This window comes from Lissotriton helveticus, chromosome 5_1 (assembly GCF_964261635.1).
Source record: "Lissotriton helveticus chromosome 5_1, aLisHel1.1, whole genome shotgun sequence".
NCBI lineage: Eukaryota > Metazoa > Chordata > Amphibia > Caudata > Salamandridae > Lissotriton > Lissotriton helveticus.
In genome coordinates this window covers 1,339,865,621-1,339,889,702 of record NC_136065.1, presented here as the reverse complement: position 1 = coordinate 1,339,889,702, position 24,082 = coordinate 1,339,865,621, and the positions used below count along the sequence as shown (strand labels likewise).

The following is a 24,082-nucleotide window of genomic DNA, read 5'->3' as shown; positions in this document are numbered from 1 at the left end:
ACATGGAGGCAGCGTACGAATACTCAGAAACCACACTGAGGCAGACTATAAATACTCGGAAACTGCACTGAGGCAGTTTACGAATGCTCAGAAACCACATGGAGGCAGCGTACGAATACTCAGAAACCACACTGAGGCAGACTATAAATACTGAGAAACCACACTGAGGCAGCCTGCTCATACAGAGAAACCATACCGTGGCAGACTATGAATACACAGAAACCACACTGAGGCAGTCTACGAATGCTCAAACCACATGGAGGCAGCGTACGAATACTCAGAAACCACACTGAGGCAGACTATGAATACTCGGAAACCGTACTGAGGCAGTCTATGAATGCTCAGAAACCACATGGAGGCAGCGTACGAATACTCAGAAACCACACTGAGGCAGACTATAAATACTCGGAAACTGCACTGAGGCAGTTTACGAATGCTCAGAAACCACATGGAGGCAGCGTACGAATACTCAGAAACCACACTGAGGCAGACTATAAATACTCGGAAACTGCACTGAGGCAGTCTACGAATGCTCAGACACCACATGGAGGCAGCGTACGAATACTCAGAAACCACACTGAGGCAGACTATGAATACTCGGAAACCGTACTGAGGCAGTCTATGAATGCTCAGAAACCACATGGAGGCAGCGTACGAATACTCAGAAACCACACTGAGGCAGACTATGAATACTCGGAAACCGTACTGAGGCAGTCTATGAATGCTCAGAAACCACATGGAGGCAGCGTACGAATACTCAGAAACCACACTGAGGCAGACTATAAATACTCGGAAACTGCACTGAGGCAGTTTACGAATGCTCAGAAACCACATGGAGGCAGCGTACGAATACTCAGAAACCACACTGAGGCAGACTATAAATACTCGGAAACTGCACTGAGGCAGTCTACGAATGCTCAGACACCACATGGAGGCAGCGTACGAATACTCAGAAACCACACTGAGGCAGACTATGAATACTCAGAAACCACGCTGAAGCAGTCTACGAATGCTCAGAAACCACATGGAGGCAGCGTACGAATACTCAGAAACCACACTGAGGCAGACTATGAATACTCGGAAACCGTACTGAGGCAGTCTACGAATGCTCAGAAACCACATGGAGGCAGCGTACGAATACTCAGAAACCACACTGAGGCAGACTATAAATACTCAGAAACTGCACTGAGGCAGTCTACAGAGCTCAGAAACCACATGGAGGCAGCGTACGAATACTCAGAAACCACACTGAGGCAGACTATAAATACTCGGAAACTGCACTGAGGCAGTCTACGAATGCTCATAAACCACATGGAGGCAGCGTACGAATATTCAGAAACCACACTGAGGCAGACTATGAATACTCAGAAACCGCACTGAGGCAGTCTACAAATGCTCAGAAACCACATGGAGGCAGCGTACGAATACTCAGAAACCACACTGAGGCAGACTATGAATACTCGGAAACTGCACTGAGGCAGTCTACGAATGCTCAGAAACCACATGGAGGCAGCGTACGAATACTCAGAAACCACACTGAGGCAGACTATGAATACTCAGAAACCGCACTGAGGCAGCCTACGAATAATCAGACCCACACTGAGGCAGCCTAGGAATAAACGAAAACCACACTGAAGTAGCCTACAACAACTCAGAAACCACACTGAAGTAGCCTACGAATACTCAGAAACTGCACTGAGGCAGCCTAAAAAGAATCAGAAAACACGCTGAGGCGCCTATGAATACTAGGAAACCATACTGAGGCCGCCCACGACAACTTAAAAACCATACTGAAGTAGCCTATGAATACTCAGAAACCACACTGAGGCAGCCTATGAATAATCAGAAAACATCCTGGGGTGGCCTATGAATACTCGTAAACCACATTGAGGCAGCCTACGAATACTGGAAAACCACACTGAGTTAGCCTACGAATAATCGGAAACCACAATGAGGCAGCGTAGGAATAAACGAAAACCACACTGAAGTAGCCTACAACAACTCAGAACCCACACTGTTGTAGCCTATGAATACTAGGAAACCACACTGAGGTAGCCCACGACAACTCAAAAACCACACTGAAGTAGCCTATGAATACTCAGCAAACCACACTGAGGCAGCCTACGAAGAATCAGAAAACATCCTGGGGTGGCCTACGAATACTCAGAAACCACATTGAGGCAGCCTACGAATACTGGAAAACCACACTGAAACAGCCTACGAATAATCAGAAACCACACTGAGGCAGCCTAGGAATAAACGAAAACCACACTGAAGTAGCCTACAACAACTCAGAAACCACACTGAAGTAGCCTATGAATACTCAGAAACCACACTGAGGCAGCCTAAAAAGGATCAGAAAACACGCTGAGGCGCCTATGAATACTAGGAAACCACACGGAGGTAGCCCACGACAACTCAAAAACCACACTGAAGTAGCCTATGAATACTCAGAAACCACACTGAGGCAGCCTAAAAAGAATCAGAAAACACGCTGAGGCGCCTATGAATACTCGAAAACCACACTGAGGTAGCCTACGACAGCTCAGAAACCACACTGAAGTAGCCTATGAATACTCAGAAACCACACTGAGGCAGCCTATGAATAATCAGTACACACACTGAGGCAGTCTACGAATACACGAAAACCACACTGAGTTAGGCTACAACAACTCAGAAACCACACTGAAGTAGAATAGGAATACTTAGAAACCACACTGAGGCAGCCTACGAATACTCAGAAGCCACACTGAGGCAGCCTACGAATACTCAGAAACCACACTGACTCAGCCTAACAATACTCAGAAACCACACTATGGTAGTCAACGAATACTCAGAAACCACACTATGGTAGTCAACGAATACTCAGAAACCACACTGAGCTAGCCTACAAATACTAAGAAGCCACACAGAGGCAGATTACGAATACCCAAAAACCACACCGAAGCAGCCTGGGGATACTCAGAAACCACACTGAGACAGCCTACGAATACTCTGAAACCACACTGAGACCGACTATGAATACTCGGACATCACACTGAGGCAGTCTATGAATGCTCAGAAACCACATTGAGGTAGGGTACGAATAATCAGAAACCACACTAAGGCAGTCTAAGAATACTGAGAAACCACACAGAGGCAGCCTACGAATACTGAGAAACCACACTGAGGCAGCCTGCTCATACAGAGAAACCATACCGTGGCAGACTATGAATACACAGAAACCACACTGAGGCAGTCTACGAATGCTCAAACCACATGGAGGCAGCGTACGAATACTCAGAAACCACACTGAGGCAGACTATGAATACTCGGAAACCGTACTGAGGCAGTCTATGAATGCTCAGAAACCACATGGAGGCAGCGTACGAATACTCAGAAACCACACTGAGGCAGACTATAAATACTCGGAAACTGCACTGAGGCAGTTTACGAATGCTCAGAAACCACATGGAGGCAGCGTACGAATACTCAGAAACCACACTGAGGCAGACTATAAATACTCGGAAACTGCACTGAGGCAGTCTACGAATGCTCAGACACCACATGGAGGCAGCGTACGAATACTCAGAAACCACACTGAGGCAGACTATGAATACTCAGAAACCACGCTGAAGCAGTCTACGAATGCTCAGAAACCACATGGAGGCAGCGTACGAATACTCAGAAACCACACTGAGGCAGACTATGAATACTCGGAAACCGTACTGAGGCAGTCTACGAATGCTCAGAAACCACATGGAGGCAGCGTACGAATACTCAGAAACCACACTGAGGCAGACTATAAATACTCGGAAACTGCACTGAGGCAGTCTACAGAGCTCAGAAACCACATGGAGGCAGCGTACGAATACTCAGAAACCACACTGAGGCAGACTATAAATACTCGGAAACTGCACTGAGGCAGTCTACGAATGCTCATAAACCACATGGAGGCAGCGTACGAATATTCAGAAACCACACTGAGGCAGACTATGAATACTCAGAAACCGCACTGAGGCAGTCTACAAATGCTCAGAAACCACATGGAGGCAGCGTACGAATACTCAGAAACCACACTGAGGCAGACTATGAATACTCGGAAACTGCACTGAGGCAGTCTACGAATGCTCAGAAACCACATGGAGGCAGCGTACGAATACTCAGAAACCACACTGAGGCAGACTATGAATACTCAGAAACCGCACTGAGGCAGCCTACGAATAATCAGACCCACACTGAGGCAGCCTAGGAATAAACGAAAACCACACTGAAGTAGCCTACAACAACTCAGAAACCACACTGAAGTAGCCTACGAATACTCAGAAACTGCACTGAGGCAGCCTAAAAAGAATCAGAAAACACGCTGAGGCGCCTATGAATACTAGGAAACCATACTGAGGCCGCCCACGACAACTCAAAAACCATACTGAAGTAGCCTATGAATACTCAGAAACCACACTGAGGCAGCCTATGAATAATCAGAAAACATCCTGGGGTGGCCTATGAATACTCGTAAACCACATTGAGGCAGCCTACGAATACTGGAAAACCACACTGAGTTAGCCTACGAATAATCGGAAACCACAATGAGGCAGCGTAGGAATAAACGAAAACCACACTGAAGTAGCCTACAACAACTCAGAACCCACACTGTTGTAGCCTATGAATACTAGGAAACCACACTGAGGTAGCCCACGACAACTCAAAAACCACACTGAAGTAGCCTATGAATACTCAGCAAACCACACTGAGGCAGCCTACGAAGAATCAGAAAACATCCTGGGGTGGCCTACGAATACTCAGAAACCACATTGAGGCAGCCTACGAATACTGGAAAACCACACTGAAACAGCCTACGAATAATCAGAAACCACACTGAGGCAGCCTAGGAATAAACGAAAACCACACTGAAGTAGCCTACAACAACTCAGAAACCACACTGAAGTAGCCTATGAATACTCAGAAACCACACTGAGGCAGCCTAAAAAGGATCAGAAAACACGCTGAGGCGCCTATGAATACTAGGAAACCACACGGAGGTAGCCCACGACAACTCAAAAACCACACTGAAGTAGCCTATGAATACTCAGAAACCACACTGAGGCAGCCTAAAAAGAATCAGAAAACACGCTGAGGCGCCTATGAATACTCGAAAACCACACTGAGGTAGCCTACGACAGCTCAGAAACCACACTGAAGTAGCCTATGAATACTCAGAAACCACACTGAGGCAGCCTATGAATAATCAGTACACACACTGAGGCAGTCTACGAATACACGAAAACCACACTGAGTTAGGCTACAACAACTCAGAAACCACACTGAAGTAGAATAGGAATACTTAGAAACCACACTGAGGCAGCCTACGAATACTCAGAAGCCACACTGAGGCAGCCTACGAATACTCAGAAACCACACTGACTCAGCCTAACAATACTCAGAAACCACACTATGGTAGTCAACGAATACTCAGAAACCACACTATGGTAGTCAACGAATACTCAGAAACCACACTGAGCTAGCCTACAAATACTAAGAAGCCACACAGAGGCAGATTACGAATACCCAAAAACCACACCGAAGCAGCCTGGGGATACTCAGAAACCACACTGAGACAGCCTACGAATACTCTGAAACCACACTGAGACCGACTATGAATACTCGGACATCACACTGAGGCAGTCTATGAATGCTCAGAAACCACATTGAGGTAGGGTACGAATAATCAGAAACCACACTAAGGCAGTCTAAGAATACTGAGAAACCACACAGAGGCAGCCTACGAATACTGAGAAACCACACTGAGGCAGCCTGCTCATACAGAGAAACCATACCGTGGCAGACTATGAATACACAGAAACCACACTGAGGCAGTCTACGAATGCTCAAACCACATGGAGGCAGCGTACGAATACTCAGAAACCACACTGAGGCAGACTATGAATACTCGGAAACCGTACTGAGGCAGTCTATGAATGCTCAGAAACCACATGGAGGCAGCGTACGAATACTCAGAAACCACACTGAGGCAGACTATAAATACTCGGAAACTGCACTGAGGCAGTTTACGAATGCTCAGAAACCACATGGAGGCAGCGTACGAATACTCAGAAACCACACTGAGGCAGACTATAAATACTCGGAAACTGCACTGAGGCAGTCTACGAATGCTCAGACACCACATGGAGGCAGCGTACGAATACTCAGAAACCACACTGAGGCAGACTATGAATACTCAGAAACCACGCTGAAGCAGTCTACGAATGCTCAGAAACCACATGGAGGCAGCGTACGAATACTCAGAAACCACACTGAGGCAGACTATGAATACTCGGAAACCGTACTGAGGCAGTCTACGAATGCTCAGAAACCACATGGAGGCAGCGTACGAATACTCAGAAACCACACTGAGGCAGACTATAAATACTCGGAAACTGCACTGAGGCAGTCTACAGAGCTCAGAAACCACATGGAGGCAGCGTACGAATATTCAGAAACCACACTGAGGCAGACTATAAATACTCGGAAACTGCACTGAGGCAGTCTACGAATGCTCATAAACCACATGGAGGCAGCGTACGAATATTCAGAAACCACACTGAGGCAGACTATGAATACTCAGAAACCGCACTGAGGCAGTCTACGAATGCTCAGAAACCACATGGAGGCAGCGTACGAATACTCAGAAACCACACTGAGGCAGACTATGAATACTCGGAAACTGCACTGAGGCAGTCTACGAATGCTCAGAAACCACATGGAGGCAGCGTACGAATACTCAGAAACCACACTGAGGCAGACTATGAATACTCAGAAACCGCACTGAGGCAGTCTACGAATGCTCAGAAACCACATGGAGGCAGCATACGAATACACAGAAACCACACGGAGGCAGACTATGAATACTTAGAAACCGCACTAAGGCAGTCTACGAATGCTCAGAAACCACATGGAGGCAGCGCACGAATACTCAGAAACCACACTGAGGCAGACTATGAATACTCAGAAACCGCACTGAGGCAGTCTACGAATGCTCAGAAACCACATGGAGGCAGCGTACGAATACTCAGAAACCAGACTGAGGCAGACTATGAATACTCGGAAACCACACTGAAGCAGCCTACTCATACTCAGAAACCACATGGAGGCAGCGTACGAATACTCAGAAACAACACTGAGGCAGACTATGAATACTCGGAAACCGTACTGAGGCAGTCTACGAATGCTCAGAAACCACATGGAGGCAGCGTACGAATACTCAGAAACCACACTGAGGCAGACTATAAATACTCGGAAACTGCACTGAGGCAGTCTACGAATGCTCAGAAACCACATGAAGGCAGCGTACGAATACTCAGAAACCACACTGAGGCAGACTATGAATACTCGGAAACCACACTGAAGCAGCCTACTCATACTCAGAAAGCACACTGAGGCAGCCTATGAATAAACAGGTCTCACACTATGCCAACCTCTGAATAAAGAGATAACAAACTATGCCATCCTCCAAGCTAGCAGATTCCACACGTGCCAGTCTGTGAATAATCACAAACCACAGTATGCATCCCAAGAATAATGCAGCAATCACTCTAAGGCAGCCTCCAAATAATGAGAAACCACACTGTGCTGGGTTCTGATTATATAAATCCTCACCGAAAGCCTGAATGAGCAGATATCACATCATGCAAGCTGCCAAATAGGCAGATCTAACACTGTGCCACTCTGAATAACCTATCCCACTCAGTGACAAATTCAGAATAAGCAGATCCCACACTGTAACCATCTCTAAATATTAATCCCTAAACTGTGCCAATTCCCGATTAGCAGATGCCACAGTTTTTTCCTACAAATAAGCAGATCCTACACTTTGACAGATTCCACATACACATCTCCCACACAGTGCTAGTCAAACACACTGTAACTTTATCATTTTCATAATACTCACACCTCATGCTGCCAGCATCTGAGTCACTGCAGCCCAATCCCTGGTAGACTCAGAGTAATCACATTCCTGACTGGTTGAGTCTGAGAGTGAGCACATTACACACTGGTTGAGTCTCAGTCAGCAAAATCTGCTTTATGCCAGCTTCAGTATATGCACACTGCCACAAAGTATCAAGTTCACAATAAGCACGCCCAATGGTGGATCTCCCTGTGAGGAGAGACACCCTGAGACGAAGATTCAAGTCTCCTGAGGAGAGGAGACCTTGCAAGACCAGCAGAGGCCTGCACAGGTAAACGCGGTGGGGCGGGGCAGGGCATGGCGCGGCATGGGGGAAGCCGACAGATGACGGAATAGGTATAATTAAATAAATAAAAAATACCTATTCTCTCATCTGTCGGCTTCCTCCTGCCGCGCCCTGCCCCGCCCCACTGCTTCACTGTGCTTATCTGTGCCGCCACCGCTGTGCAAGACCACCCTTCGGCGATGAGAGGCAGCAGCCATAGTATCATACTCCTTTTACTTACCTCATGCCCTACTTTGTGGAATAATTAGTCCAAACCTACACAATGACAATGTTATATCAGCCCTCCTGCTTAGAATACCTGTTTTCTCACTTTCTCCCACATACCCCTTGTTTCTACACACAAAGATAGGGGACAGCTGGGGACCAGGCTGGGCTGTGTGAGAAGTGCAGGCAGGAGATGGGCAGACTGGAGACACCTGGCAGCCCCTGTCTCTTGTCAGACTAGATGTTTCTGCTAACCCCCCACGTCTGAGCCTGCCATGGTAATGCCTTGTTTGTTGATCAATGCTGTTGATTCATGTTTGGAATTTAGCCATGTTTGTTTTATGATGGATATTTGTTTTTTCAAGGTTTACAATCTGTCACAAAACAGAAGTGGTGAAGAATACACTGAACCCAGTCTGGCAGTCCTTCTGCATCCCCGTGCGAGCCTTGTGCAACGGGGACTATGACAGGTAGGAGCTCAGTCACGGCCCAGCTTGTGGGAGCACCAGGGATGACGTGGTGTGCCTGCGGGTTTCATACTTTGGACTGATGTTTGCCCGCTTAACAGGAAAACAAGCACCAATTGCTGATAACCGAGTGTAAATTAAGTGCATGATAAACACCAGAAATTCTCCCTTGACTCCACGTGAGACTCCTCAGCGGCAGACTTAGCCCCAAATAGTAGACCACTGTGGGCCAACCCATGCAGGTGCTCTCTAGAAGTCCATGAGCACTTGTCTCCACCCCTTGCAGGTGCTCTCTAGAAGTCCATGAGCACTTGTCTTCACCCCTTGCAGGTGCTCTCTAGAAGTTCATGAGCACTTGTCTCCACCCCTTGCAGGTTCTCTCTAGAAGTACATGTGCACTTGTCTCCACCCCTTGCAGGTTCTCTCTAGAAGTACATGTGCACTTGTCTCCACCCCTTGCAGGTGCTCTCTAGAAGTCCATGAGCACTTGTCTCCACCCCTTGCAGGTTCTCTCTAGAAGTACATGTGCACTTGTCTCCACCCCTTGCAGGTTCTCTCTAGAAGTACATGTGCACTTGTCTCCACCCCTTGCAGGTGCTCTCTAGAAGTCCATGAGCACTTGTCTCCACCCCTTTCAGGTGCTCTCTAGAAGTCCATGTGCACTTGTCTCCACCCTTTGCAGGTGCTCTCTAGAAGTCCATGAGCACTTGTCTCCACCCCATGCAGGTGCTCTCTAGAAGTCCATGAGCACTTGTCTCCACCCCTTGCAGGTGCTCTCTAGAAGTCCATGAGCACTTGTCTCTATTCCTTGCAGGTGCTCTCTAGAAGTCCATGAGCACTTGTCCCCACCCCTTGCAGGTGCTCTCTATAAGTCCATGAGCACTTGTCTCTACCCCTTGCAGGTGCTCTCTAGAAGTCCATGAGCACTTGTCTCCACCCCATGCAGGTGCTCTCTAGAAGTCCATGAGTACTTGTCTCCACCCCTTGCAGGTGCTCTCTAGAAGTCCATGAGCACTTGTCTCCACCCCTTGCAGGTTCTCTCTAGAAGTACATGTGCACTTGTCTCCACCCCTTGCAGGTTCTCTCTAGAAGTACATGTGCACTTGTCTCCACCCCTTGCAGGTGCTCTCTAGAAGTCCATTAGCACTTGTCTCCACCCCTTGCAGGTTCTCTCTAGAAGTACATGTGCACTTGTCTCCACCCCTTGCAGGTGCTCTCTAGAAATACATGAGCACTTGCCTCCACCCCTTGCAGGTGCTCTCTAGAAGTCCATGAGCACTTGTCTCCACCCCTTTCAGGTGCTCTCTAGAAGTCCATGTGCACTTGTCTCCACCCTTTGCAGGTGCTCTCTAGAAGTCCATGAGCACTTGTCTCCACCCCATGCAGGTGCTCTCTAGAAGTCCATGAGTACTTGTCTCCACCCCTTGCAGGTTCTCTCTAGAAGTCCATGAGCACTGGTCTCCACCCCTTGCAGGTGCTCTCTAGAAGTCCATGAGCACTTGTCTCCACCCCTTGCAGGTGCTCTCTAGAAGTCCATGTGCACTTGTCTCCACCCCTTGCAGGTGCTCTCTAGAAGTCCATGTGCATTTGTCTCCACCCTTTTGCAGGTGCTCTCTAGAAGTCCATGAGCACTTGTCTCCACCCCTTGCAGGTGCTCTCTAGAAGTCCATTAGCACTTGTCTCCACCCCTTGCAGGTGCTCTCTAGAAGTCCATGAGAACTTGTCTCCACCCTTTGCAGGTGCTCTCTATAAGTCCATGTGCACTTGTCTCCACCCCTTGCAGGTGCTCTCTATAAGTCCATGTGCACTTGTCTCCACCCCTTGCAGGTGCTCGCTAGAAGTCCATGAGAATTTGTCTCCACCCCTTGCAGGTGCTCTCTAGAAGTCCATGAGCACTTGTCTCCACCCCTTGCAGGTGCTCTCTAGAAGTCCATGAGCACTTGTCTCCACCTCTTGCAGGTGCTCTCTATAAGTCCATGAGCACTTGTCTCTACCCCTTGCAGGTGCTATCTAGAAGTCCATGAGCACTTGTCTCCACCCCATGCAGGTGCTCTCTAGACGTCCATGAGCACTTGTCTCCACCCCTTGCAGGTGCTCTCTAGAAGTCCATGAGCACTTGTCTCCATCCCTTGCATGTGCTCTCTAGAAGTCCATGAGCACTTGTCTCCACCCCTTGCAGGTGCTCTCTATAAGTCCATGTGCACTTGTCTCCACCCCTTGCAGGTTCTCTCTAGAAGTCCATGAGCACTGGTCTCCACCCCTTGCAGGTGCTCTCTAGAAGTCCATGAGCACTTGTCTCCACCCCTTGCAGGTGCTCTCTAGAAGTCCATGTGCACTTGTCTCCACCCCTTGCAGGTGCTCTCTAGAAGTCCATGTGCACTTGTCTCCACCCTTTTGCAGGTGCTCTCTAGAAGTCCATGAGCACTTGTCTCCACCCCTTGCAGGTGCTCTCTAGAAGTCCATTAGCACTTGTCTCCACCCCTTGCAGGTGCTCTCTAGAAGTCCATGAGAACTTGTCTCCACCCTTTGCAGGTGCTCTCTATAAGTCCATGAGCACTTGTCTCCACCCCTTGCAGGTGCTCTCTATAAGTCCATGAGCACTTGTCTCTACCCCTTGCAGGTGCTATCTAGAAGTCCATGAGCACTTGTCTCCACCCCATACAGGTGCTCTCTAGACGTCCATGAGCACTTGTCTCCACCCCTTGCAGATGCTCTCTAGAAGTCCATGAGCACTTGTCTCCATCCCTTGCATGTGCTCTCTAGAAGTCCATGAGCACTTGTCACCACCCCTTGCAGGTGCTCTCTAGAAGTCCATGAGCACTTGTCTCCACCCCTTGCAGGTGCTCTCTAGAAGTCCATGAGCACTTGTCTCTATTCCTTGCAGGTGCTCTCTAGAAGTCCATGACCCCTTGTCTCCACCCCTCGCAGGTGCTCTCTAGAAGTCCATGAGCACTTGTCTCCACCCCTTGCAGGTGCTCTCTAGAAGTCCATGAGCACTTGTCTCTACCCTATGCAGATGTCCACTAGAAGTACATGTGCACTTGACTTTACACCTTGCAGGTTCACACTGAGAACAAGCCAGTTTGGTGCAGGTGGGCGATGGTGTCAAACTCCTGAAGAAAATAACACAATTGATTAAAGAAAGCACATTACAACATAACTAGGCAAATCACTCATGAAGCTTCTTTGTCCAGCATTTAACCTGGGGCATTTGTGTTGGTTGCTATCAGCAGAGGGCGCTAGACACTATCAAGGACATTTGATGTTCTTGAAACTCTCAAGCTACTGTCTCCCTGTGAGCTTCTCGGTGTGTCACCCACACTGATGGAATGGCCAATTGGCACTATTCAGGAGGGTGAAGGCTGAGCGCTACTCCATCCTTTCTTACTGTAAACCCCTGTAGCACCACCTCTGGTTCAATAGCCACCCAGGCTGAAACAGTGGTGAGGCACATGCACAGACCTGAGCGTTCACACGTCAACAGGAGCAACAGACGGGGGCATGCGAGGGAAGGTCGCATCCATTAGGGAAAACTTGTGCTTGTTTATTCTACCAACACTCCTGTTTTAGTGTAGTGCACCACAATCTCAATCAGCCTCACGCTAAACATAATCTTGTTTATTTATTTATTTATTTGAAAGTTTTATAGAGCGCGAACAAGACCCTTGCAGGTATCAGAGCGCTTCACAGTAAAGAAGTGTATAGGCATACAAACAATAAAAATAAGCGGTAATGTAAGTATGGCATCAAAAGCAAGTGACACATCAAACATTTAAGGATAATAAGGACCAAAAAGGGTGGCAGCAGAGAACAATCAATGGTTAGAAGGGAGAGTCAAGTAAGGTGCAACACAGTACCGATTGGGTTTGATGGATTATGAAAATAATACATTGAAGGTAAAAACGACAAAAATAAGTGGCGCAAAGCTGTACATGAAGGAGCCAAGCATTAAATGGGTGGGAAAGAAGACTGGATGGAAGATGATAATGCATTGATGGTAAAAACAACAACAGTACTTAGAGCAGGCAGTACATGTAAGATCCACAGTCACGTGAGGCAATGATTATGTGAATTTAGCCATAAGGATGCTTTTTACTTCCAGTTTGAAGGAAGAGGAGGAGGGGTTCAGTCTTATTTCTGGTGGTAGGGCGTTCCAGATCCTAGGTGCCATTCCTGAGAAGGAGCAACTATAGGTTTGTTTCTTTTTGAATTTTTGTGATTTCAGAAGGAGGTTGTCCGCACTTCTTGTTGATCTTGAACCTCCAGATATTGTGAGTTTTTGTGTGAGATAGCTGGGCGCATTGTGATGTAGAGCCCTGTGCGTCATGCAAGCTATTTTCAGGTGGATTCTGGCTTCAAACGGCAACCAATTTAAAGATTTTAGATCAGGGGAGATGTAGGCCCTTTTTTTTGAGCCAGTGATTAGTCTTGCTGCCGCGTTGGTAGAGGCTCTTAGAGGAGCTGTAGTGGTCTTGGGGAGACCCCATAAAGAGACGCTTCCATAATCCATCCGAGCCTTCAGGTGAAGATCAGTGACAAGCATAAGCAACTACATTTAGCAATACAACTTTGGTGTAGCAGGTTCCAATCCACCCTGTACAAATGCATGATATACATAACACTACAAATATGGACAATATTTCCCTGATTTCAAAACGCTTTTAAACGGTATAGACCCCATACCTCCCTGAAATATGATCAGTGCCCGAGAAAAGCCTGGGACTCTCTGCGAACCTGACGTTAAAATCACATTCTACTAAGATGGATAAATTTTCTCCGAATCATCTTGCAATGTGCAGAACTGATAGTTTTAATAAAAATGAATATCTTGGGGGCTACTGGTTATATTCTCCTTGAAATCCTTGCTCAAGCTTGAGCTGCCTGTAGCTGGGGAGGGCTTGGAAGGGTTGAGTGGAGGCTTCAACGGGATGAGATATCAGAACAATGATGAGAACAGTGTGGAATGTTGCAGGTTATCTCTGCCGTGAAGCTCAACTTAGTCCGTGCTCAGAAACAGGGCTCCGTAGAGACCAACCCACTGTTTCAGTTTGATGCCAGTACCAATTTCCTTTGATATCTCAAATCTCAAAGGGTAGATTTTGGGGACGATTTTCTGTCTGTGCTTCTTTTACAGGGACTACATTTGGCAGGAAGGTTCATGTAGGCTAATAAATTCACTGAACGCCTTTATTCATTCATTGAATTTTGTAAAGCTTTTAGATGAAGGTATAACCTGTGTGAAACTCGTCCCTCCGATTTTCCAGTGGTATTGGATCTGATCTGAGAGAAGTCTTGTCTTAAACAGATGTGCATTTTCAGGTCTGAAAGATTTAGCTGGATCACAATGCCCCCTGCATCCCTAATTTGATATTTTCAGAAAACATTGTGGGGAGAATGAAAATAAGAGGATGACCTATTTAACACATCATCTGCAGTTCCCATTCAACCAGGCAGACGGGCCTGGATGACACTCTATCAGTCACCGTGAAGAACCTAAGAAACATTACCCTGAGAAACTTTACAAGCCAGTCTGTTCCTATGTTTTACCTAAGGAGTCAATTGGTAAAATACGGAGGGATGAAATATGTCAAAGGTTCTTTGCTTGGATATCTGACCATAGAATGTCCCCTAAGGCTATAGAATGCCACTGATAATGTTGGGCTGCATTAATTCTATCGTTTGATATCTCTAGGGAAGGCAATGGATGTTATAGCTTGGTATGGGACGGGTCTGTGTTGATGCTGTTAGAGGATACAGGTGTAACAATCTTGAAGTACTGCTCACCGGAAACTTTCTCATTTGAACTAATTTTAATATCCAAATAAAATTAATGTATCACCCAGTTTTGAACTGACCATGCACATTATTGCTCCTTTTTCTTTGCAGTGGTCAAGTGATGGTTTGTGACTGTAAAATTCAATCACTGTTTATAATTATTTGATTCTCACAACCGTGGAGTTAGTGTTTTTTCAGGTGCAACACCCGAGCACGGCAGAATTCACCCTTATGCTATTTGCATACGTGCTACTGTCCATGCCCAAATGCCTCAAGCTTTTTGACAGCTATTTGAACGTGGACAAATACCATATGTGTAATAAGCCTATAGGTAAGAAACCGCTTAACTTAGGGTTTGGTACCTGACTAGCATCATGGTTGAATTCAGTACATAGATACCTCATTAAGGGCCATATGTAGGTAATCCAAATTTACCGATTTTAAAATACCGCATTTTACCGATTCGGTATTTCAGAATCGGTAAATGGTATGTAGCTATTGATTTGGTAAATTTAACCGAATCAGTAAAATTTGGTAAATACTGGTTCGGTATTTACCGATTTGGTAATTCCAATTCATTCCTATGGGCCTGGAGGCCCATAGGAATGAATTGGAATTACCGATTCAGTAAATACCAAATCGGTAATAGGGGGAAGACTTACAAGGGTGGCAGGGTGTCACATTGACACCCTGTTGCACCCCTGAATAGTGCATGGGTGCACATGTGGCACACATACTTTTGGAAAAGCACAAATGGGCTTTTTCAAAGGTTTTCGATATTTACCACCAACTTTTAGTTGGTGGTAAATACCAAATCCTTAACTCAGAAATGCACTCACTTGAGTGCTCCCTACATTAAGGATTCGGTAATTTACCGAATCAGTATTTTAAGGTATCTGTAATTTACAGATTCCTTAAATTACTGATTCAGTAAATTACAGAATCCTTAAATTTGGCCCCTACATCTCAAATGCCCGATACCGGTTGGTAACGGCCGAAATCCGGTATTGGGCTACCTACATCTGGCCCTTCCACCAGTAACGGGATTGCAAGTAGGACATTATTTGATAAGGTGCCAATTGAACGTGCTCTTTTTACCCACGTAGAGTTAATATAACGGAGATTATTTTCGCACAAGATTTGGTAGAGAAAACCTGATCAGTGTCTGTAGGCAAAAAGCACAAAATGTCAGTTTGCACACCATGATACGCGTTTTCATGAGTTTTACCACCAGGTTCTTGGCCAGATTTTATCTGCTGTAGTTTATGGCATTATAGCACGGGGCACTCAAATTGCACATTGACAAACAGTACATATCCAAAAAGCTCATGGACAAATGTCAGCCATTGTGGAATCCCAATTTGAGATGCAAACAGGAGTTTGCTCGAGAAGTGGATTAATCCTGTTATAATGAGGGCCTATGTGTGTGGCTAGCAGTCGGCTTCAGAGAACTTGTTCACCTCACTTATGACACATAGAAACATAGAGCCAGCTATAGCACATTATAACGCGTCTGTGTTAAAATAAGGACACATCTGGCCTTGCGTTGCTAAGTATGACAGACTCTTCCCTACATACTGAAACCCCAAGGCATATTACATGGTAGTCTGACTTCAAAACTGCAGCTGATTATTCAAATTATGTTCGCATGTGTGACTTCTGTTGCTAAGGTGTCTTCTATTCGTGAGGTCTCCAAGCCCTGTATTGTGAGTTCATGATCATTTTATGTAAATTCAATAAACCGAATGCTTCACATCGAAAGGGTGGAGATCACAACTCAAATGGGTGGCCTCATCGAAATGCCTGCCACCTCCGTCCCAACCCTATGGATTCCAACATAAGCCGAGTGTGGCGAATCAACAGACCCTTCCATGAAACTGACCTCTTTCCTTTAGCAAGCAATAGGTGAACTCTCTTATTTCACAGGGTTTAGTCATATCAATCAGGGTGGACAACACTTGCATTTTCTAGGGGACCCTCATTGTACCCAGAAGGAAATGCACAACATCTTTCTCTTTTCCCCTCAGTCACCGCTGCAGAGTGGATTATTCCTCATCCTGAAATCGTTAATGGTTTCCTTGCTTTGACTAGTCTGAGTGGACATTTTACCAGTCATTGGTGGTGGTGGAGGGGGGGGCTTAGACCATTCTACATAACTAGTGGCAGCTCGCAGATGGAGGGCTGCGGGGCGGTGAGCAGGGCGGTAGAGGAGCAGGGTGGGAGGGTAGTGGACTAGGACATACGACGGAACGGAGTAAAGCAAGTAAATAAATAAATAAAACTACATTGCGCACGCTGCATCCCCAACTCATTTATTTATTTACTTTACTCTGTTCCGATGTATGTCCATGTCCACTAGCCCCCACCCTCCCCCACCGCCCGATCACTCCCTCTGCGAGCAGCCACTGAACATAACCCTAGTTTCAACTAGATTACTCATCCTTTGGGGCAAATCCACAATGCCCCTTTGTCTGAGTAGATACTTTTCAGCATATTTACAAAATTCGCTACAGAAAAATGACTCAAAAGTTAGGCAAATATAAATATAAACATGGGCCATTTACATTCTAAAAAATGCAAACAAATATAGGTTTAACAATTATGTTTTCCAAAAATAAATCCAGGGAAGAATGGAAGTGCACATTTCGGTTGGCAGAGGATTAAAAATATCAATACAGTTGAATTCTCTTAGCAACTTCATAGTGTTGGAATTTTGCATTAATGTTGTGTTAAATCCTAAAGGTTCCCAAGCTCTTGCGTTTAGCAGAATTTGTGATGGTTCAATTTACATTTATATCTTTTGAAGGTGGTGGGTGCTGCTTTTGGTGGTTGTTTTGGATGTCCAAGAATAGGAGTTCTCAGCCCTTAATCCCAAGACCTAGGGCATGGGTAGAAGGCTTTGTCTCTCAAGGTGCAGCAGTAGTCAAGCAATCAGGGATAACTCTAGGCGTTGGATAGGGGTTTCGGCTGTGCATGTGAGCAGTCCAAACACTCACCCCTTGCTTTAAGAGAGAACAAAGTTGGAAAATCACTTTACCTGGAAAACATAATAAACAGACCAGCAGTAGCACATGCATAATCATCATACTTATCGCACATCCATCAGATAAACATCTTATCCTTACCTCCACCATTTTATCAATCCCCTTGCTACACCCTTTCTCTTCTCTTACACTGTACTCCTGCTCCTCTCTTATTCAGCCCACCACTATGTTCTCATTCACCTCACCCTCACATCTTTAACATGTCAAGCCTCTAAATATCTCCCTTCACATTTCACACTACACCCCCTTACTTACAGAAAATAATTGTGCCCTATATTCCAGCCAGGGCCCTGATGTCATCAACTCAACATCTGCTGTGGGTTCCAACATTTTGTTTGGCCAGGAAGGGCAGACACTCCTTCCAGGTGGTAGTGAGCAGACTTTGGAACATGCTCCCTTTGTCTTTGAGACAAGAAGCAGAGCTTCTGAGCTTCAGACGCCAACTGAAGACCTGGCTGTTCCATCAATAATTGAGATTTGTGTATGACTAGGAGTAAATTGGGTCTCTCTTTTTTGGGTCTTTTGCTTAATTTTCTCTTAGCGCCGGGACACTCCTCGGAGCAGCCGTGAGCTACAAATACCCTATAACATAACATTACACTTCAAACTCAGAACTTCCTTTCTCCCACTCAGCACTACTCCTACCGTAATCACTCAAGCATCACTCCTTCATTCTGACCTCTACAATCTCTCTTCCCTCATACCATGCACTGCAACTGGACTTGCACAAACTCCCATCTTGTATCTTCATCTCATAAAATGTAGTTCTTACCTCAGGGCTCTACCCCACGCCACTGTTGCCACATCCATCAATCACAACTACATACTTCCTACACAGACTCCAGCCACACCACCATATCACACCCATGTCACTCTGTACTGCTCTCTGGATACTCAGTGCCATAGTTTACATGTGTATACTGAGAAGGAACTCTGGCCTAGCTGAGTTCTTTTTTATAAGGAGGGATTATTAGGCATAGGGTCATATTCTATCCAAGGCTTCTCCTTTGCATGCAGGACCTGAGTTTAGATTGTAACAAGGTTGGCCTTGTCCCTCGGAGTGCCCTGTGTGCAACACAAAGTGTTTTGAATGATAATTTTCTTGCCAGTGAAGTGCTTTGGCAGCAGAAGTAATATAATGGGGGCAATGTAGATAAGTTAAGAACTTGCTGGCTGCTGCAGTCAGGAAATTTTGTAGAGACATGATTTTGCATAATCTATATGGCTTATTACTTGGGCCAGAGAGGCCTGTATTGGCCTGTATCCTGTGTGCGAGGAGCAGTTAGGGTAGAAACGTCAAAATATTCCCATGATATAATATGTATCTCCTTCTTGATTTGGAGATCAAGAGACAGCTTTGAGCCCATGACCACTCCAAGGATTTTCTCTTTGTTTGATGTTGCTGGCGGCTGTTCCATTTTGGAGAATCAGTAGGATATAAAGTTATAATTTTCTCTGGTTTCACAAGTTTCAAAATACTGACATCAGTTTGTCCCTGTCTACTGTGCTAAGGGCCTGATCACAAGTTTGGCGGTGCAGGGACGGTCTGCCATGATGGCGGCCTACTCCCACACAGCCAGATTATGACTTTTTTGTCAGTGGCGGGCGGTTCTTTGGCGGTCCCATGGCGGTGCTTATGAAATAGGCCCCGCAAGGGAACGTCACAGACAGTACCTACATGTCATAGACTGGTGCAGTCCATGCTGTGCAGGTACTGGGGTACATGCACACAAGGGGACACAATATGTGCCCCCCTGCATGCACTCCATGGCCCTGAGGTGGGCCTCCTTTGTTTCCTCTCCGCCACGGTTTTCATGTAGTAGGAACCGCCATGAAAATCGTGGCACAGAGGAAACCTGTAATATACTTAGAGGGACCGCGGCGGTCCCGCTAAGCATACTGCTGCCTCAAGACTGCCGCGCCAGGTATCTGTGATCCCTGGCTGTTGTGATGGTGCAATGGCGGTCTGACCACCCTAGTTGTAATTGGTCGGATGGACTCTCGGTGCATCACTGGGTAGACTGCCACCGCTGTGCCCCCGCAAGTCTGGTAGTCCCCGAACCGCCAGACTCATAATCAGGCCCTAAGTCTTTACCAACATCCCCACCCCCACTTCTATCTGTTCTCACTGTGGCACAAATAATGTAATGTCAGTTCCTGTGATATTCCTTCCTTCAATGTCATTTCTGATTGCCCACAGGTGTAAAGGTTGTGCCTTAAGGCATCACTAATCTCTGATGATTGTTCTATATAAAAGTGAGAAACACATTTGGCTGTCTAGCTCTCAACACAGCTCCTTTGGGTATTTTGTGCTTTTCTTTAATCGGATTGAGCTCTGATCACAAGACAAGTAAATATTTGGTACATTTTCAAAAAGAACTAACTCATTCCTCAAAGGAAAGGCGGAGGAAGTCGCTCCATTCCCTGTTCTTAAAAATGAAGATGGTAGTCTAGTTAATGAATTAATCTTTACTCTACACTTTGGGTAGAATGTGAAAAAATATGCATAATGCAGCTAACTACGGGGTAAATGTATACAGTCCCCATTATCTCAGTCATGCCATCTAATAAGGCGCTACTACACTTTTGTCTCTCTTCACGTCACCTCGTGAGCAACAGGTGAGCTGGAAACTCTTACACAGGATTGGTTTCCAGCTCACTTTTGGAAGCTCAGCCAATGTCAATTATGGGTGTCTAAACCTTCTTAAGATATTGATGCCAGCCTCAGATGTTTTTGTGTTTTGTTTGCTTTTTAATGGCTAAGACCTTAGTTCAAAGCCCGCCCCCTCCAAGGCTCCGTCCCACATCACAAGTAAATATTTTTTATAAGTTTGCAGGCCTGTTATTCTGCCTCTCTCAGTGGTTAATTTGTTAAAAAAAACATAAGTGCCTGGGCTCTTGTCAGGAGGCAGCTTGCATCAGCCCATTTTTTCCGTTAGTTCTGCCTAAAACCTAACCAAGGGGCACATTACGAGCCCTGAGTAGGAGGGAACGTCCGCATGTGCTGCGGTGTTCCCTCCTGTGCAATTAGGATGTGACCGCCACCCTGGCGGTCACATCCTCTATTTTTAACATTGCAGCGGGTGCGGCTTCAAGCTGCACCCGCCGCAATGTTAAAAACGCATGCATTGCATTTACATGCACAAAGCGGCAGGCACCGCGCGGTGCCTGCCGCCTTCTGCATGTAAATGCAGGGGGGTACCATAGGTACCCCCCATGTGCACCCCCCCACCTCCCTTCACCCAGGGGGCCCACAACGGGCCCCCAAAGTGAAGATCCGTATGCTTTTGCACGGCGGAGAACCCGCCGCGGAAAAGCATGTCTGGGAAGCCATCCTAATATGTCTGGCGATGTCTGAGAGACACCGCCACCATATTAGAGCTTTTCTGCCGCGGTTGTAAGCCGACCGCGGCGGAAAAGCGGCAGACTGAAACCAAGACCCACCAGCCATCCTAATTTGGCGGTGGGTCTTTGGTGGGTCCGCAGCGGATTTTCCGTATCCTCCGGGCCAACGGTGGCTTCCGCCGGCCCGGAGGATGCGGAAAATCCGCGATCCTAATCGACCCCCAAGTACGAACCATGATGGTGAGGAGAGGATGTGTTGTAATGGCCAGAGCTTCGGAGCTGAGGAACCAGGTTTGAGTCTTGGCCTCAGCTAAACATCCTCTGATTCTGGGCAAATTACTTAATCTCTCTGTGCCATAAATTAATGTGTCCTTAACTGGTGCCATGCAAAGCACCAGTGTTGATGGTTGAGTGCCTGTGCTGAGCACTGGAAACCACTGATTCAAGTTAAGCACTGGCCTCTCTCTGCAGTGTGCACTTGAAACTCTCAGGAAAAAAAGCCAAAAGACTATTTTAAAACCTTGATGAATGCCCCATTTGGGCCAAGTCCGCTGCGCGTCATCAATGGCTCCTGCATTTCAGTAGCACCCAGAGCACCTCGTTAGAGGCAAAGTATTTGCCTGGCATGCTAAGGATATGTAAATGTATGCTAATCAGATGGAAAGCAGGCGATTCCCTGGGCACCTCAGAATGACCCAGTGCGGATGGAAGCGCTATTTATAGAAGCACGAACCTCGACTGCAGGTAGTTACAAGAAGTGCTGTGCAGAGAAGGCAACTCCATCCCTCGACCACACCCGGAGCCGATTCAACAACCAATATAAGTGACATTAATTTGTTATAATACAGCGCTTCCTACCAGAAAAATGTTCTACTTCTTGGTACTGTAACTATTTCCCAACTCAACTGCACTTATTTTTAGAGTTGGGGGAGCCAATAAATTAGCAGCGAAAGTAAAGCCAAGCCATGGGTCCACGTACGAGCCGAGTCCTGCAATACTTGGCATGAAAATCATCCCGCAAACATGTTGGAATATGCAAAGATGACTTAATATTTTTTTTTAAAGTGTATTTCTTTAAAACGCTGAAGCATTTAATCTTAGTTCAACAGATTTTATCCCTGTATTGAGAAGTACGTATTAAAAAGTGAGAGTTTTTAAACATGCACTTAGAAAGATTCCAGCCCACTCTCTCCGATAACAATACCATTGGTGAAGTAAGAGGCAAGTCAGTTGTCATGTGGATCCTTTATAGGGCCTAGATTCTCATTATACATGGATTAACATTACAGGCTATGAAATCAAACACAAAAGAGTTTTTCTAGCTCACATACAGATCTCACGTATTTGAAGGTGCCCTCATATGTGATAGTAAACAAAAACATGCATTTGCAATCCAATCAGTCTTGCATTTGTGAAAGTTAGAGCTCTTTGTGTTGAAAATGACAGTTTTTTCTTTTTTTTGTATGCAGCTGACTCATGATATTTGCATACTGCTATTGCCATTTGTATGAACTTGTAGTGCTGCAGAAACAGAAAATGGGAAATACGTTATGAGAGAAGAGATACAAGAGTAATATGCTGGTTGGAAAAAAAAGTAACAACATCTGAAAAAAGCAAACTCTCCTAGGGAATGCAAGGAGGGCTGCAGCATGTATTTTGCTACCCTCAGAGACCCCTCACCTTGACACCCACATGCTGCCACTACAGGCTGCGTGTTTTGATGTAGTCCAAACTAAAGAGTTGAAATGGCACACCTCCCTGTGTGCCATGCCCCCCAACTCTGCCTGTGGCATGGGTAATTCACCCCTCTAGCAGGCCTTACAGCCAAAGGCTAGGTCTCCAAGAAACCATGGAGACCTTTAAGTCTTCACCCAATCTCCAAGTACCTCCTTTTGGGTTAGAGGCGCCAGTCCCCAGCGTCCGGCAGTATAAAGACCGCAGTAGTTGAGGACCGACACTTGTGCCGACGCGACTCACTACTGCAAACAGAACCCCAAGACTGCCGGGGTAGATGACCGACACTTGTGTCGACGTGAATCTGCCCTGCCAGGTGAAAGCACTGCAGCTGGTCGGCTTCCATAAGCTAGAGGGATCATCTTGACCCAAGATGATCCCAGCTCCACTTCCAAGAGTCTGTACCCTCTTCCAAGTGGCCCTGTTGGCCTCCTCCTGCCCCGCCTGCTCAACTGCGGTCTCTCCAAAATGTCCAACATTGGCGGAACTTCTCCATCCCCATGACTACGACTGCTGGGCTGGTGGGGCCTCCCTTCGACCTACAGTGACTCACTGGTAAGGTCCGTGGCGGTACCAGTGTTGGCAGCCCACTGACTCCCAATTATCCCCATTGTTCTCCGCTGACTGCAAGAGCAAACATCAATGCCAGTATCGACTGCTTCAGCGTAGATACTGAACTCTGCACCCAGTCACCCCAGTCCCGCTGGTGGTGCAGTGCCCAGCTCAAACTGACCCTTGATCAGGGTCGGACTAACCCTCGAAGACTGGCAATGTAAGTTGTGTACTTACTCGCTGATCAGTAGCGGGCTGTGGAAGTAATCTAAGTCGGGCAGGCGGGCGGGGGTAGAGAGGGTTAAAGTGACAAAAAACAGGATAGGGAATGTAAAATAAATAAACAATAAAGCCACTTAAGTTGCACTCGCGCATGGTCGAGTCAGCGATGCAGCGAGCGCAAGGTATGTGGTTCCTTTAATCTATTTATTTTACATTCCCTATCCCGTCATTTGTCACTTTCACCCCCACTCCCCTGCCACGTCCCCACTTCACTGTGCTTACCTGCATGGGCTGCTACTGCCGCTGACGCATTTCACTGTTTTCCTTCATTAGTATTGTATTGCACTTTATCGATTACGTGCAACTATCTATCTTTTACCAGTACTGAATGTTACTGTTTTAAATCGACAATACCAAAGTAACTCCAAGACCATAAAGTATTCCTACTGCCTTTTTGGAAGTATTACCTACCTATAACTGAGTTCAACTTGGTTCGTAGGAATAAAAG

General features: G+C 46.4%; 1 protein-coding gene across 3 annotated transcripts in view; it reads left to right on the top strand.

Moving 5' to 3' along the window:
* Window positions 1-24,082, top strand: part of LOC144755373 (copine-5) — a 1,407,230-nt gene that overhangs the window by 1,059,250 nt on the left and 323,898 nt on the right. For all 3 annotated transcript variants that reach the window (XM_078644209.1, XM_078644208.1, XM_078644207.1), the window contains one exon: window positions 8,801-8,905. In XM_078644209.1, coding sequence (XP_078500335.1) covers window positions 8,801-8,905 — 105 coding nt within the window. The remainder of the gene's footprint in view (window positions 1-8,800; window positions 8,906-24,082) is intronic.